Source organism: Musca domestica, unplaced genomic scaffold (genome assembly GCF_030504385.1).
Source record: "Musca domestica strain aabys unplaced genomic scaffold, Musca_domestica.polishedcontigs.V.1.1 18, whole genome shotgun sequence".
NCBI classification, from domain to species: Eukaryota; Metazoa; Arthropoda; class Insecta; order Diptera; family Muscidae; genus Musca; species Musca domestica.
The window spans coordinates 10,319,783-10,337,592 of record NW_026712238.1 but is presented as its reverse complement, the minus strand read 5'-3'; the positions used below and the strand labels follow the sequence as shown (position 1 = coordinate 10,337,592).

General features: G+C 36.7%; 2 protein-coding genes across 2 annotated transcripts in view; one reads left to right on the top strand and one right to left on the bottom strand.

The window, feature by feature from the left end:
* LOC101887913 (tRNA dimethylallyltransferase) overlaps positions 1-17,810 on the top strand; it is a 311,172-nt gene that overhangs the window by 906 nt on the left and 292,456 nt on the right. The window contains exon 2 of the mRNA XM_059120930.1: positions 16,856-16,993. Coding sequence (XP_058976913.1) covers positions 16,856-16,993 — 138 coding nt within the window. The remainder of the gene's footprint in view (positions 1-16,855; positions 16,994-17,810) is intronic.
* LOC109613527 (uncharacterized) lies at positions 1,137-2,055 on the bottom strand. Its single transcript, XM_020038474.2, has one exon. It carries the CDS (start codon positions 1,916-1,918, stop codon positions 1,295-1,297), a length of 624 nt encoding a protein of 207 aa, XP_019894033.1. The 5' UTR covers positions 1,919-2,055; the 3' UTR covers positions 1,137-1,294.

Sequence of the window (17,810 nt, the reverse complement as noted above, 5' to 3'; positions counted from 1 at the left end):
TCTTCGTATAGCTCCCATATAATGGTACCTCCCGATATTCGGTACTCTGATGATTTTAGCGACATTATTCACCGGAATTGTTTCAAATTTGGTATTTTAAGTTCGTAATGGATACTACAGCCTATGACAGAAAATTGTCTGTGCAGGTCCACGTCTTCGTATAGCCATCATATAATTGTACCTCCCGATATTCGGTATTTTGAAGGTTTCTGCCAAAATGTCCAACCAAATTGGATGAAACGTGACAATTTGGGTTCTCGGTAGGTCTGTTCTCTCCTTGCAAAAAAAGATCTTTGCAAAAAATTGGTTAAGCCCCCATATATCGGTACTTCCCGATTTTCAATATTTGAAGGTTTCTGCCACAATTTTCAACAAAATTAGCTAAAACTTGACAATTGGGGCTCTTAGTAGGCCTGCTCACTCTCTGTAGAAAACTACAGATCTATTAATTGGTATAGCCCCCATATAAAGGAACCTCCCGATTTTCGGTGTTTTTAAGGTTTCTGCCACAATTTTCAACCGGATCAGCTGAAACTTTACTCTTATGGTTCTCGGTAGGTCTGTTATCTCCCTGCAAAAATTATTCAGATCAGGTTCACAAATTAGTTTAGCCCCCATAGGACGACACCTTCCAATTTTCAATATTTTGAAGGTTTCTGTCACAATTTCTAACCAAATCAATTGAAACTTGACATTTGGGTTTCTTAGGATGTTTGCTCTATCGTTGCAAAAAAAACCTTAGATTCAGGCCCCCGTCTTCGTATAGCCCCCATATAAGGGTTCCTCCCGATTTTCAGTATTTTGAAGGTTTCTGCCACAATTTCCAACCAAATTAGATGAAACTTGACAATTTTGGTTCTCCGTAGGTCTGTTCTCTCCTCGCAAAAAATGAGCAATTTAGGTCCACTATTATATATAAACCCTGATTTCGGTATTTTAAAGATTTCTACCACAATTCCCAATATTAGATGAAACTTGACAATTGGGGTTCTTGGTAGGTCTGTTCTCCCCTTGCAAGAATCCCGTCCATCCATCAAGAAAATAATGTTTTCCTGGAATCAGACTAAAAATTGATACCTTTGGAAAAATATTAAAAAAATCCGGCATTTCTTACTAAACTATGAGTTTTTGCTAAATGAATTCGAAATACATGCATTTATTTTAATAATCCATATTCCACACAACATTCTTTCAATGAAAAATTCCAGATATTTTACAAATTTCTTCGATTTTAAGGCAAAATTTTCATTTCACTCCCCATTTTCGATCTCTAATCACTTTTCCACACATCTCATTACACCGCCTCCTTTTTAATCTCTGTTGGAATTTCCCCCTTAATTGCCACATTTGGTACGGTTATTGCCATAATTGAGGCGAAATAGAACATGGAATAGCCCATCACATGCACAAATTCACTGCGATAACCACGGCATGGTCCACCCCATACCACCGAAGACGTTTGGGCTGCCAATATCGAGATAGCCACACACCCATACAAATAATTATCTTCTCGATAGGCCAATGAACTCAACGACACCACATTAGCCAAAGTGTTAACATATTTAAGAATTTGGGTGCTCTCCTCATCCGTTTCATCGCCGAAAAGTTTTGCAATAAAATCCAAAATAAGCGGTATAATAAATAAGGCATGGGCCATGGCATAGGGTTCACCCATTTGCAGAAAAATTTCTATGTTCATCAAGGACAGCGGTACAATGTCCATTGTTGTGTCCAGGACACTTTTCACTAGACTGCAACGCAGCTCACGACCACCAACCATGCCATAGATACCGAACACAATACCAAATGCCGAGGCCGTAAAGGCATAGGGATGTACATCGGGCAGCATCTCATAGGCTCCGTATGCAGCCATCAGGGCAAGTCCAAAATAGGGAGTTCGTTCTGCTAACCAATGCATGATGATTTTTTTTTCCTCACAAAATACGAATACGGATTCACAATTTGAAACACAAAATTAAAAAAAAAATAATTTTCTTATTTATTTGGAGAATCTAAAACTCAATTTTTTTCAAAATTTACGTGTTGTGAAACGTAAACTGTTTGTATGACAAACTCAATAAACAAGGCAAAAATGTTAATTATTTAATTCGTATCCCAAACCGACCATACAGGGGGGGGTGAAAAAAACTGCAACCAACTTCAGACTGCTGTCATTTCAAAGCCACTCGTCCAACAGCTGTTAAAATTATTCCAGTGACAGCTCATTATTGTTTACGTGATGGAATTTACACGTGATATTGTGATTTCTTTATTTGGCTGGAAAACCACAAGTCGTTAGAGCACTCCAGCATTTGCAAGAACTTACACCGCAACAAAAAGAAGAAAAGATAGTCAAAAGAGCTAAGGAGTTGCTTCGCTTGGCCGAAAGTGGTGAACTGACGAATTTGGTTTTTTCCGATGAGAAAAAAATTCGTTGTCCAGCAGTTTGTAAACAAACAAAATGATCGTGCTTACTTACCAAAGAGGTCAGCTGAAAATGTGCACCTTCGGTTTGCCACCAGAACTCAAGCGCCGGCCATGGTGATGGTGTGGGCCGCCATAACAGCCGATGGTCGCTCTCAGCTCGTATTTATCGACCGTGGCATCAGAATAAATGCCGAATGTTGTCGCGAAAATACTCTGGAGGGTGTATTAAAGCCTTTGACACGCATGCGCCATCCAAGAGGTACCTCGCTTCATTTCCAGCGCACAATGGCCACAAAAATCTCCGGATACCAATCCGTTGGACTATTGTGTCTGTAGTGTTTTGGAGAGCAAAGTTAGCACTGAACAAGTTAAAAAGCAGTAAGTTCAGCCGGGCCGAACTTTGAATACCCTCCACCATTTGGATCGAATTTGGAAATTTTCAAAATGTAAAACCCTTAAAGCATTCTATTAAAATTTTAAAAATACAAAATATACCCGTTATATTGGGGTCTATAGGACGTGGACGTACATAGGCATTGTTTGTCATAAGCCATTACCATATTCAAATTCCAAACATGAAATAAACGGTGAATGTAGCTAAAATCAATAAAATATCGTATATAGGGAGGTACCGTTATATCGAAGCTGTGCGAAGACCTGGACCTGCATAGACAATTTTCTGTCACAGACTGTAGTTCCCATAACGAACTCTAAAATCATCAAAATACTGAATATTGGGAGGTACCGTTATATGGGGGCTATACGAAGACGTGGACCTGCACAAACAATTTTCTGTCTTAGGTTGTAGTATCCATTTCGAACTTCAAATAGCAAATTTGAAACAATTCCGGTTAATAATGCCGCTAAAATCATCAAAATACCGAATATCGGGAGGTACCGTTATATGGGGGCTATAGGAAAACATGGACCATTTACGAACTTAACCTGCCTACTGGAAAAAATAAACATGTGTGCAAAATTTTAGTCACCTATCTAAATTCATTCGAAAGATAGCGTGATTACTACAGACAGACAGACGGTCATCGCTAAATCGACTTAGAATTTTACGCTGATCAAGAATATGTATACTTTGTTGGGTCTGACATGAGTATTTCGAGGAGTTACAAACGGAATGACAAAGTGAATATACCCTCCATGGTATGGTGGAGGGTATAAAAATACCAAAGTGTCGATCACCTCAAGCAAGCGGTTCGCCGGGAATGGGCCAAAAAACCCATGATGGCTTTAGTCCATAAACCGCATAAATCTGTGACTTTTTCTTGATGCATTGGTAGCTTTTGCAATGCTTTTGAGCGAAAAATAAGCTGGGTTGCTGATAGAAAAGTATGCATTGGGTCAACTTTCTCAGAGTACATTCACAAAAAAATTCTACATTGCTGTAGGTCGTTCGGCATTAATTCATGTATTAGTTGTATTTTGAAAGGCTTCACATCCACATTCTTTCGCAAAATTTTCCACGTTGTTGAATGACAGAAGAGAAATGTATCCTAAAAATTGCGCCAAATCTGAGCCTTATGAAAGAGAGCAGTAACCGACTGATTGACTGATCTAGAATCAACGACCAGGTGTTGGGGTTTTGCAAAGTCATAATATAAAGTGGATGATGCATTCTTGTTCTTTTAGGTACATTATTTTCTATGAAAATTTTGACCTTTTGTTGGGGAGGTACTAGAAGTGTGAAGAGTGGTCCTATATATCATCTTCGCACCAGATCTTTCTTTAATAAAACTATTAGGATGTGCGAAATATGAAGACAAGCGCTTTTCTTTTTTTAATTTTGATAAGAGTTATGCCTATTCCAAACTTTTGCTTGGTGAAGTTGTCCGATATTGTCCATTTTCATACCCAACCTAGCACAGTCAAAAATATTGGGATTTGCATAGTTCGCGCAAAATCGAATGACCCTTTCATGTTCTATTCGGTAAATTATATTTTGTGAATATGTTAACTATTTGTGGGGTAGGTGCCAGAAGGAGTGGACCGATATTGCCGTATCAAATAAAATATATTACCTATGTAGCCTTATGACTGAGGTTATTAAAGTGAACCCCAGACTACGTCCAATTTCGGATAACGTTAAAAAATTAAAACGTATTAGCCATCGATGATAGATTCTCATAAATGTTTATCAAAACCTGATGAGCTATTATACCTTGCATCATCTATTTCAAATTTTAAAATTTAATATTTATTATAATTTTCAAATTAGTTTATTAATTACTTATTAATATAAAGACATCATTATGACAACATCTTCAAATGTCACTTTCTAATAATTTATGGAAAATTCCCAAACAAAAAATATAATAATTATATTTTTCCATAGAACTATTTAGTTCACATAGTTTGAATTGAATTAGAAATGAAAACCTGAATAATCCAATCATTTGTTGTTAGATCTGCCATAGACATTATTAATAAAATAAATGTATGAATATTATATTAATTTTATGCTTATGCTAAACACACATAGTTCTAGCTGACTGACAAACTGGCGGGCTGACTGTCGGACAGACTCTAATCCGCAAAAAAAAAAAAAAAAAAACAGCCAACGACCAAAGTCTATTCTAGACTATTGAATTTCCTTTTCTCCTTTTTTCTTTCTTTCTTTATTTATTTTTTTTTTCTGTTCACTATAAATAACGAACGAAATAAAAATGTTATTTAGTGACTGAAATAATATTTAAACAGCCGCTAAAAACAACAGGTTTCTTGGCTTTATTGTTTCCTCCGACCAGGGAACAGATCTTGTTTCCATTTCGAATTTTTATTTTTCGCCAGGCCAATATCAGAGAGATGGGGAGTAGTAGACGCCATCGTCAGCGTCGTCGAAGTCATAACATTTGAATTTCAAACACAAGATCAAACAAATTTTTATGTGTTGAGATACACGACAAATGTGAATTGGAATTTATGCAAATTTTTGTTTCGGTTTTTATTGAATGTATTTTTATACCCTACAACACTATGTGTTGGGGGTATTATAAGTTTGATTGGGCCAGGATTTATGTAACACCTCGAAATATTGGTTTCCCATATAGGAAAGTATATATGGATCTTCCTAGCTCGCCGAGCTGAGTCGATCTAGCTTTGTATGTCCGTCCGTCCGTCTGTCCGTCTGTCCGTCTGTCCGTCTGTCCATGTTAATTTGTAATCACTCTACAGGTCGCAATTATGGCCCGATCTTCACGAAATTTAGAATGGAGGTGGGGCTTAGGTCAGAATAGAACCCTATTTCTTTTGGAGATGATCGCATAATATTTAGGGGTTGAAATGGACCAAATACTGAAAAAATTTCGGATTTTGCAGTAGATATACAGGTCGCAATTATTGACCAATCGACGCGGAATTTCGCATGTATCTAGAGTTTAGGGCGGAGAAGAAGCCTACCAATTTGGGTAGTCATCGGATAATATTTAGCGGGTAAAATTGACCATATCTTTTGGGTTGAAAAAATTCAAAATTTTTCATGAAACCGCGAATATTTTAAATACCGGCGAAATCCTAAAGCCATGACAAGGTTACTTCTGACCTTTACATTGATGTTAACATCCAACAATTTGGATATATAGCGAAATATGTGCGATATATGTCTATAAAAGAAGATATGCTTGAAAGATCTCTTATATGTCGAGAACGGCTGAACGGATTTCGACAGTTCTCATTAATTCAGAATGGCCTCTTGGCGGGAAAGAAAAATCGTCTAAAAAATCGCATAAAAATATCTCTATGAAGATGAAAATATTGATTTTTTAAAATTTTCTCATATTTTTTAAATTTTGTCATATTTTTGGCATATTTTCATTTTGAATTAAACATTTGGTAATATTTCTACAGCTAACAAAACTAAGTAGTTAGGATATCATATACAGATCGCATTTATGGCCCGATCCTTACGAAATTTTGCATGGGCATAAGATGAGGGTCAGAATAGAAGCCTACTCTTTTTGGAGATAATCGCCATATATTTAGGGGTAGAAATGGACCAAAAAACTGCAAAATTGTAAGCAGGTTGTATTTATCAACCGATCCTCACGCACATTTGAATGGGGGTTACCGGACATTGCAAAAGCCAAGCAGTTTTGGATGGCCATCCAAAAATATTCAATGTGGGAAATAGTTTGCCAACTTTTGTAGACAAAATACGAAAATGTCCATTCCAGTGACTTTTTGGAGAATTCACAAATACAGGAAAGACGCACTTCTGACAATTTCGTTAACGCTGATTTCGTTGAAGAATATAGTCAAATGTCTGTATCTCATATAGATGCGTTTCAGTCAAAAAACAATAATAAATGTTAATCTTTTGCCACTTCTGAGAGATTATAGGTCTTTGGGAAATATTGGTTCCAGGTCTAGGAAGACCATTTAAATTAGTTTAAGTTGCCATTATTCGAAAATTAGAGAACGAAACCTGATGGTTTTCTTTTATTATTTGTCACAATATCTTGTGGAATTCTTTCGAGTATCTCGCCTATATAAACTGTATTATAGTGTTGTAGGGTATTCAACGGTCGGCCCCGCTCGACTGTAGCCTTTGCTTACTTGTTTTTTATTTGGTATTCTATTTTTCGGGGTGGGGGGGTTGTAAAGCAACGAAATTGTGGTGTGTGCTCGCTCAGGTTGTTGTTGGGTGGTTGGTCGGTCGATCGTTTGGCGTTCGGTTGCTAGCCCGTTTGATCACTTGTTCGATTAAAACAATTCAAATTATTTGAATATTTTCTGAACAACGGCCAGGCAGACACAGACCTGTGTTAACAGGTGGTTTCCGGTTTTCGACATAAATTAAACTAAATCTATCAAAGATTATGATTATGCCTGATTATGTCTTATCCAGTTGTTTAAACTTTAAGAAAAAGAATTAATGAACAAATAATTAATTCTTCTACATTTTTTTTTTGTTGTTGGTGTCTGCAGTTTTCTGCCGCACACATTTGTTTAGTTAATGAGCCGCCAAACGAAAATAGTCGAAATATTGTTGCTAATTGAGATTTTGCTTGGCAGAAATTGAATTCAGATTTGTGTTTATACTATATAAGAAGGTATATAGGGCATTAATCAGGAAAATCTGAGACCATATTTCTCCTACAGTATTTATAACCTTTTGCACCCTACACAGATAAAAAACGTACCATTCCTTAAGCCCTACAAGTTAAAACTGCTACAGCTACAGCAATTTTTTTTATACCTTTAGCCATTTAGCTGGAGAGGGTATATATCATTTGATACGGCCAAAAAATGCCTTATCGAAATAACGATCTTAGGCCCTATGAAGTTTCGGACCAAATCCTGTTCAGCACATTTCGAGTCGATATAGCAATGTCCTTCCGTCCTTCTGTCTGTCTAGCTGGCTGGTGCGCACAATAACTCTCGAAGGGAGTATCGGATTTGATCCAAACTTGGTACATCGTAACATTATTAACACACATAGATCGTGTTGGGAGATGGGCAATATCGGTCGAATCATTCTGCTACATCCCATTCAAAAGTTCGAAAGAAAAATACAATTTTGCTGCAACTTCGTATAAATTAATTTTTCCATCAGGGCTTCGTCAGGTGCGAAAAAATCGGTCGAACCCATCAAGTACCTCCCCCACAAAGGGTCAACATTTTGAATAATTATAATTTTTATAAAATGTGATTTAAGAGTCCGCTTGTCGTCAAATTGCACACATCACCCACGAAGGGTCAAAATTATGAATATGCATTCAGGCTTGGCACATCTCAATATTTCTATAAAAAAAAAAAATCTGTTGTAAAGATGGCAGAGATCGGGCCATTCCTTCTGGTACCTCCCTAACAAAGGGTCAAATTTCGAATAACCAAAATGATTATAAAATTTAAAATAAGCATCCGGGTCGCTTCGTATTTCGCACATCCCATTATTTCTACTACCACATGATCTGCTGTGAATATGGGATACATCTGCCAACCCCTTCTGGTATCTTACCCAGAAAGGATCAATACTTTTATTGTCATAAATTGAAATATTTCGGTCGACTGTATCTGGTACTGCAGGCATATTTTTCATTTTTTTAGAAACTATCACATATCTCATATAAAATATAGGTAGTAACCAATATAGTCCAAACCTGTCACAACGCAATATTTATATAATATTTATTTAGGTTTTATACGAAATGGACCATATTTGCACATTCCTTCGGAACCTACGCCATAGAGGGTCTACAATTTGAATAATCACTACAGAAGTCAAAATATATTGAAATCAGCGAACATTAGGTAAGGGTATGTACTTGTCGCAGAACCGACTGACACTTTTTTTAAAGAGATCAGTTGTGGTGGATATTGAAATAGTTTCCACTCCATAGTTGACTTCGGAGAAGCTATATCAAAATTTCAGGATAAAGGCTTCGTGGTGCCGCCATAATAGTTTAACAGATTACACAGTTTTTTTTTGTAATTTTTATACCCTCCACCATACATTTTGTGGTCATTCCTTTTTTAACTCCTCGAAATAAGCAATTTGGATCAAGTATATATATTCTTGATCATCATAAGATTTAATATCGATTCAATCGGGAATCATTCTAACTTCCGAACAAAATGAAGTAAGTTTATAAAATATTGTTGCGATGGAGCGTCATATAGGTCCACATTTTTATATAGGCACCCAGATGACTGTATCGCCAGAATTAAGGTGTTTTGCCGGTTTTAGTCATATTTCTGTAAATTAGCAGTTTATGTTCCCTCTATGTGGGAAACATCCTTGCAAAGATCTGTCCATAAAGATCCATGTTTAGGTTTGTGTCACATTTTTTCACTGGAATTACATCGAATTCAGTCTTTGGAGTTCGTAATGAATACCAACTCCAATGACAAGAAATTGTTTATGTAGCCCCCCATACAGCGGCACCTCCCTATATTCGGTTTTTTGGATGATTGTAACTCCACTTTTTACCGGAATCATTTCAAATTTGGAATTTGGGGTTCGCAATGGGTGCTACTTCCAATCACAGAAAATTATGGATTATGGCCCCCATAACAACGATACCTCCCAATATTCCGTATTTTGAAGATTTTAGCCATATTTTCATACTGTAATATGTGTCACTTTCTTTGGTAAATAATTAGCTGCTTTAGGGGTGAACATTTTCGCATTGTCCCCATACAACGGAACCTCTCTATATTCGGTATTTGGATGGTCTTAGCCACATTTATTACCAGAATTAAAAAAAAAACAAGTAAGCAAAGGCTACAGTCGAGCGGGGCCGACCGTTGAATACCCTACAACACTATAATACAGTTTATATAGGCGAGATACTCGAAAGAATTCCACAAGATATTGTGACAAATAATAAAAGAAAACCATCAGGTTTCGTTCTCTAATTTTCGAATAATGGCAACTTAAACTAATTTAAATGGTCTTCCTAGACCTGGAACCAATATTTCCCAAAGACCTATAATCTCTCAGAAGTGGCAAAAGATTAACATTTATTATTGTTTTTTGACTGAAACGCATCTATATGAGATACAGACATTTGACTATATTCTTCAACGAAATCAGCGTTAACGAAATAGTCAGAAGTGCGTCTTTCCTGTATTTGTGAATTCTCCAAAAAGTCACTGGAATGGACATTTTCGTATTTTGTCTACAAAAGTTGGCAAACTATTTCCCACATTGAATATTTTTGGATGGCCATCCAAAACTGCTTGGCTTTTGCAATGTCCGGTAACCCCCATTCAAATGTGCGTGAGGATCGGTTGATAAATACAACCTGCTTACAATTTTGCAGTTTTTTGGTCCATTTCTACCCCTAAATATATGGCGATTATCTCCAAAAAGAGTAGGCTTCTATTCTGACCCTCATCTTATGCCCATGCAAAATTTCGTAAGGATCGGGCCATAAATGCGATCTGTATATGATATCCTAACTACTTAGTTTTGTTAGCTGTAGAAATATTACCAAATGTTTAATTCAAAATGAAAATATGCCAATAATATGACAAAATTTAAAAAATATGAGAAAATTTTAAAAAATCAATATTTTCATCTTCATAGAGATATTTTTATGAGATTTTTTAGACGATTTTTCTTTCCCGCCAAGAGGCCATTCTGAATTAATGAGAACTGTCGAAATCCGTTCAGCCGTTCTCGACATATAAGAGATCTTTCAAGCATATCTTCTTTTATAGACATATATATCGCACATATTTCGCTATATATCCAAATTGTTGGATGTTAACATCAATGTAAAGGTCAGAAGTAACCTTGTCATGGCTTTAGGATTTCGCCGGTATTTAAAATATTCGCGGTTTCATGAAAAATTTTGAATTTTTTCAACCCAAAAGATATGGTCAATTTTACCCGCTAAATATTATCCGATGACTACCCAAATTGGTAGGCTTCTTCTCCGCCCTAAACTCTAGATACATGCGAAATTCCGCGTCGATTGGTCAATAATTGCGACCTGTATATCTACTGCAAAATCCGAAATTTTTTCAGTATTTGGTCCATTTCAACCCCTAAATATTATGCGATCATCTCCAAAAGAAATAGGGTTATATTCTGACCTAAGCCCCACCTCCATTCTAAATTTCGTGAAGATCGGGCCATAATTGCGACCTGTAGAGTGATTACAAATTAACATGGACAGACGGACAGACGGACAGACGGACGGACGGACATACATAGCTAGATCGACTCAGCTCGGCGAGCTAGGAAGATCCATATATACTTTCCTATATGGGAAACCAATATTTCGAGGTGTTACATAAATCCTGGCCCAATCAAACTTATAATACCCCCAACACATAGTGTTGTAGGGTATAAAAACTTTGGTATTTAGAGTTTGCAATGTGTAATACTTCCTATAACAGAAAAAGCCTGTACAGATCCCCGTTACGTATAGCACCCATATGAAGATGCCTCCTGATATTCGCAGTTTAAGCATTTTAGCCATCTAGAATTATCTTAAACTTTGTGTTCAAAAAGTCGAAAAAATTTCGTTATCGGAAATTGATTTTGAATATGGACCTATTTGTATTTTCGCAGCCACTGAGAAGGCCATTCATTAGCAGGTATTACCTTTACCCCAGGTATATATATTTTCGCTGGTAGATATCTGATGGCAAATTAAATTATTGGTCTTATAATGTAATCATTTTTCGTTAGCCGTTTTTTTTTCATATTAGATTTGTTATTCAGCTTGTAACTCCTCGAAATATTCATAACAAACCTGACAAAGTATATATATTCTTCCGATTAAGTTCTTAAATGGGCCATGTCTGTCAACGTTTTTTGTATGGCCCCATATAAGGGTACCTCCAGATATTTGGTATTTTTATGATTTTGACGACATTATTTACCGGAATTGTAACAAATTTCGTTTTTAAAGTTTGTAATGGGTACTACAACCTATGGCAAAAAATGTCGTACGCAGGTCCACGCCTTCGTACATATAGTCCCCATATAACAGGTTTCATTTAAGTGGCTATTTTCGAAATTTCTTTGAAATTTTTCAAGTTCCTTCCAAGTGGTGGATGGTATTAAAAGTTTGGCCCAGCCTGCTGCTTTTTTATGATTTTTATTAAAAAGTCCAAAATAGTTAAAAAAAAATATTTTTACAATGCTGTTAACTTGTTAACAGAGCTCTGTTAATGATATTACAATTTAACTCTTCTAAAAAGTTACAATTTATCTTCACGACCATTTAATTTAATTTTAGTAAGGGTCATGAAGCGCACAGTATTCAGCTAATGTAGCATAGATCCAATTACATTGAAATTGTTTTTTTTTATTTTTGGTCTTCATATCATTTAGATTTATTACTAACTTTATAGTTTATATTCGAAAAAAAAAAAAAATACTTTTCTGCAGAAAAATACATTCGAAACCTTAATCGGTTTATATTTCATTGGAAGTTATTAATTTATAAATAACTTCAGTTGTTCGGTTGGTTTGTCAATTCATTTTTTTTTTCAATGTTTGTCAATGTTTGTGTATCTTCAATCCAAAGAAACTTCCTGTCCCATAAATTCTTCAAAGATATGTTTTAATTGAAAACCATTGATTATGAATTTGCCTACCAAAAACCCCCCGCTGATCGTGAACGACATGTGCCATCATACGAAGGAGGGTAGCAGCAGCAGCACAGAATCACAGTCTTTCGATATTTATTGCAAAATTATTCGAAAATGCAAAATTAGTTTCAATTTTTTTCTGCAAATTTATGATTGTATCGATTAATTTTATTAATTCATCGATCTTCTGCATTAATATCTTGATAAATTCGCATAATATTTTGCATTTTAATTTGTTCAATTTGAATGGATTTGGATTTCGTTCTCGTGCAGGAATTTTGAAATGTTAGATTTTAGGAGGTTGAAAAACTGGTAACCATAGAAGAAAGGAGGCTGCTACAAATGTTTCAGTCATAAAAAGCAAAGGCATTTTAATTATATATTTAATTCATTGATTCATGAAATGCGTTAAGAAATTAGTCAAACCGGAATGAGAACATATTTCTAATTAAAATTTCGTTATATTTTAATCGCTGCTCGTACACGCCCCGTTAAATCTAATCAAAAGAAGGTTGACAAGAAACAAAGAATTTCGAAATTTTGCCGAAAAGAAATTAGCTAAACTGGTTAAATTGAATTCAATACTGAAAGCGATCCAAAATGCAATAATCAATTTGTGAAATAATCCATATTTAAAATAAATTATTTCGTTTCGCTTCCCGGTATCTGGTTGACAACTTTTTGAATCAACTGACATGTGTGAGAGTCGTTAGAGATGTTAAATGCAATAAATATTAATGCCGATTTCTATATTTAGAAGACTTGATGAAGGCTCGAAGTTGGTCTTTAGTGAGAATACCGATCTTGTTTTCTTTTAGAAGGTCAAATGGTTCTCTAAAAGAAGAGCAACCGATATTTCATAAATGACTAACAGACTTCCTACAAGAAAATCAAATGGTCTTCTGTAAGGAGATCAACCGGCTTTCTGGAAGAAGACCTCATTGAGAAGAAGAACCGACGGCTCTTCTATAAGAAGACCAACCGACGGGCCTCTTCTATGAGAAGACAAACCGACGGGTATCTTCTATGAAAAGACCAACCGACTGGTCCTCTATGAAAGGCCGGGTCTTCTATGAGAAGACCAAAAGACTATGAAAGAACGGGACTTATATGAGAATACCAACCCACGGGTCTTCCATGAGAAGAGCAACCGATGGATCTTCTATGAGAAGAGCTTCTGAGCTCTACTAAAAGAAGAACTTCAGAGCTTTTCTATGAGAAGAGCTTCTGAGATCTTCTAAGGGAAGAGCTTCTAACCCCTTCTATGAAAAGAGCTTCTAAGCTCTTCTATGAGAGGGGCTTCTGAGCTCTTCTTTGAGAAGATCTTCTGAGCTCTTCTCGGAGAAGATCTTCTGAGCTCTTCTCGGAGAAGACCTTCTGCTCTTCTCTGAGAAGATAATCTGAGCTCTTCTCGGAGAAGATCTTCTGAGCTCTTCTCGGAGAAGACCTTCTGCTCTTCTCTGAGAAGATAATCTGCTCTTCTCTGAGAAGATAATCTGCTCTTCTCTGAGAAGATAATCTGCTCTTCTCTGAGAAGATAATCTGCTCTTCTCTGAGAAGATAATCTGCTCTTCTCTGAGAAGATAATCTGCTCTTCTCGGAGAAGACCTTCTGCTCTTCTCTGAGAAGATAATCTGAGCTCTTCTCTGAGAAGATAATCTGAGCTCTTCTCGGAGAAGATCTTCTGAGCTCTTCTCGGAGAAGACCTTCTGCTCTTCTCTGAGAAGATAATCTGCTCTTCTCTGAGAAGATAATCTGCTCTTCTCTGAGAAGATAATCTGCTCTTCTCGGAGAAGACCTTCTGCTCTTCTCTGAGAAGATAATCTGAGCTCTTCTCGGAGAAGATCTTCTGAGCTCTTCTCGGAGAAGATCTTCTGAGCTCTTCTCGGAGAAGATCTTCTGAGCTCTTCTCGGAGAAGATCTTCTGAGCTCTTCTCGGAGAAGACCTTCTGCTCTTCTCTGAGAAGATAATCTGCTCTTCTCTGAGAAGATAATCTGATCTTCTCTGAGAAGATAATCTGCTCTTCTCGGAGAAGACCTTCTGCTCTTCTCGGAGAAGACCTTCTGCTCTTCTCGGAGTAGACCTTCTGCTCTTCTATGAGTAGACATCTTCTGGCTCTTCTATGAGAAGACCTTCTGCTCTTCTCGGAGAAGACCTTCTGCTCTTCTATGAGTAGACATCTTCTGGCTCTTCTATGAGAAGACCTTCTGCTCTTCTCGGAGAAGACCTTTTCAGCTCTTCTATGATAAGACCTTGTCAGCTCTTCTATGATAAGTTCTTGTCAGCTCTTCTATGAGAAGACCTTGTCAGCTTCTGGCTCTTCTATGAGAAGACCTTCTGCTCTTCTATGAGAAGACCTTCTGCTCTTCTATGAGAAGACCTTCTGCTCTTCTATGAGAAAACCTTCTGCTCTTCTATGAGAAGACCTTCTGCTCTTCTATGATAAGACCTCCTGCAGCTCTTCTATGATAAGACCTCCAGCTCTTCTATGAGAAGACCCCCAGCTCTTATATGAGAAGACCTCCCGCTCTTCTATGAGAAGACCTCCAGCTCTTCTATGAGAAGACCTCCAGCTCTTCTATGAGAAGACCTCCAGCTCTTCTATGAGAAGACCTCCAGCTCTTCTATGAGAAGACCTCCAGCTCTTCTATGAGAAGACCTCCAGCTCTTCTATGAGAAGACCTCCAGCTCTTCTATGAGAAGACCTCCAGCTCTTCTATGAGAAGACCTCCAGCTCTTCTATGAGAAGACCTCCAGCTCTTCTATGAGAAGACCTCCAGCTCTTTTATGTGAAGACCTTCTCGTCTTCTCTAAGAATACCTTCTCGTCTTCTCTGAGAATACCTTCTCTAATCAGACCTTCTCGTCTTCTCTGAGCAGAACTTCAGCTCTTCTATGAGAAGACCCTCTCGTATCTTCTATGAGAAGATCTTCAGCTCTTCTATTAGAAGAACTTCTGTATGATTTTCTAGCCTCTTTTGAGTAGAGATCTTCTAGTTTCTTCAATGAGAAAACTTTTTAGTATCTTCTATGAGCCGCTGTGAAAATAATTGTTGCGCTTGGTTGAAGTCCTTGTGTTTCTAGTGAGTCGACCTCCTGGTTCTTTGTAAAGATGGTGTTGTTAATTTAGTAATGGTCTATGGGACAACCCTCAGTTATTCTACGAAAGAAATATACCGGTATACTTTCATGTGAATTTCTTGTCTTTTATGCATAGAACTTCTAAAGACCTTCTGTTTTTATTTTTTTAATCTCTAAAATGCCTTCTAAATCGATTTGACCTCATATATCCTCATTTCCAATTTCTTCTAATCAATTTCAACCTGTCTTTTCTCGAAATAAATTCATACATTGCAAGTGTTTGTCACAAAATCAAAACATAATTTGTCCAATTCCAATGCCGTTCATTATTCGATATGGAAATTTCGTTGTGTTTAAAATATTCAAAAAATTTAATATTTAATGAAAAATTAATGATTTTCGGTTGACGTTAATGTTTAGCTAACGAACAACCTGTTTCTGTGTTGCCCTGTGCTGTTGCTTTAGCTTTTGATCTGCTTTAGTTCAAGCGGATACTAGTTCAAACTTCCATCGATTTCGATTTGGCCGTTGTCGAAGAATTTCAGAGTCGTTGAACTTTTGGTGATGATGGTGTCGATGGGTTTAGCTAATAACTAGACAGCACGACGGACGATTGGACACACCGCGTCCGGCGAGAATGTATTTTGGTAGCCAAGCCAAGAGTTCAACAAAAGACCACAACGCTGGCCAACCAATACCATCACCACCACTACCTCGACCATTAGCGGCAACGTCATCGAAATCATCACCTTTTCAAATCACCAATGATATGCTAATTAAATTATTAAGATCTTTTGTAATTATCAATAGGGGTGATGGTGATGATGATAGGGCGAAGGGGAGCTGAAATACCTAAACTCTATGAGTGTTATCTTATTGTGGTTTTTGTGGTAGATAATGGCGGAGAATTTCGATAGTTTGATGTGAAAGTACACTCACAGAAAATGTTCGTTCATTCAAAATGTTTAAAGGGTGAGAGGTCGATATATAAAGATTTGAAATTCAAATTCAATAGATTTAAAATTGAAATTCCTCTGTCCCAGATGTCTCAAAAATCTACTACTTTTTACGAATATTGTCGGATACATAAATAATTTTTAGTTTTAAATACATTGACTTTGTGATAGAACGGATTTCCCTCCGTGTACTTGGCCATCACATGTTAACAACAATTTTACACGTTACACTACGCCACTAATCAATTAACACTGTCTCGCCATTCTGCAGAACAATGAAAACCTTTTCGATGATACACTTTAACTTCGTTCCATTCTATTTCCAGGTTTATGCTAATTTGGACATTGCTACGGCCAAAGCTACCAAAGAGGAGCAATCGAGAGCCAAACATCATCTCTTGGATGTTGCTACGCCAGCTGAACCATTTACTGTGGTGGATTTTCGCAACAAGGCATTGCCAATTGTATCCTTTTTAAACATTCGAAAATAGTTGTTGAGGGTACCAGTCGACACAGGGTGAGTTTGCGGTTTTAAAATTATCATGATATTGTTCTACAGTCTACGAAAGGTCCACCTTAAAATTTTTGAATTTTCTTCAATTTTGATTTTTTCGAGAGGCATATTTGCGGAATGGTTCCAATTCCAATTTTCTGACCAAAACTATTTCAACGTTTTTATACCCTCCACCATAGTATAGAGGGAATATTAAGTTTGTCATTCCGTTTGTAATATACATATGAAACATACATTTTAGACTCCACAAATTACATATATTCTTGATCAGCATAAAATTTTATGTCGATTTAGCGATATCCGTCCGTCTTTCCGCTTGTGGTTTTGATGATTTTAGCGACATTATTCACCGTAATTCTTTCAAATTTGGTATTTTAAGTTCGTAATGGTTACTACAGCCTAAGACAGAAAATTGTCATTGCCGGTCCACGTCTTGGTATAGCCCCCATATAACGGTGCCTCCCGATATTCGGTATTTTAATGATGTGAGCTACATTGTTACCGATTTTTTTTAAGTTTCGCATTTGAATATTGTAATGGCTTATGACAAATGTTACCTATGCAGGTCCATGTCGTCGTGTAGACCCTAATTTATCACCTACATTCGGCATTTTTAAGATTTTTTAATGGATTTTATTGTATTCAAAGTTCGGCCCGGCTTTTTTACTTGTTTCATAATAACAAATTGGCCACCAGCATATATAAACCCTGGAGACCATATTCAATTTCAGTAGTCAAGCTTTTTCCATTCACTCAACGAAATATTT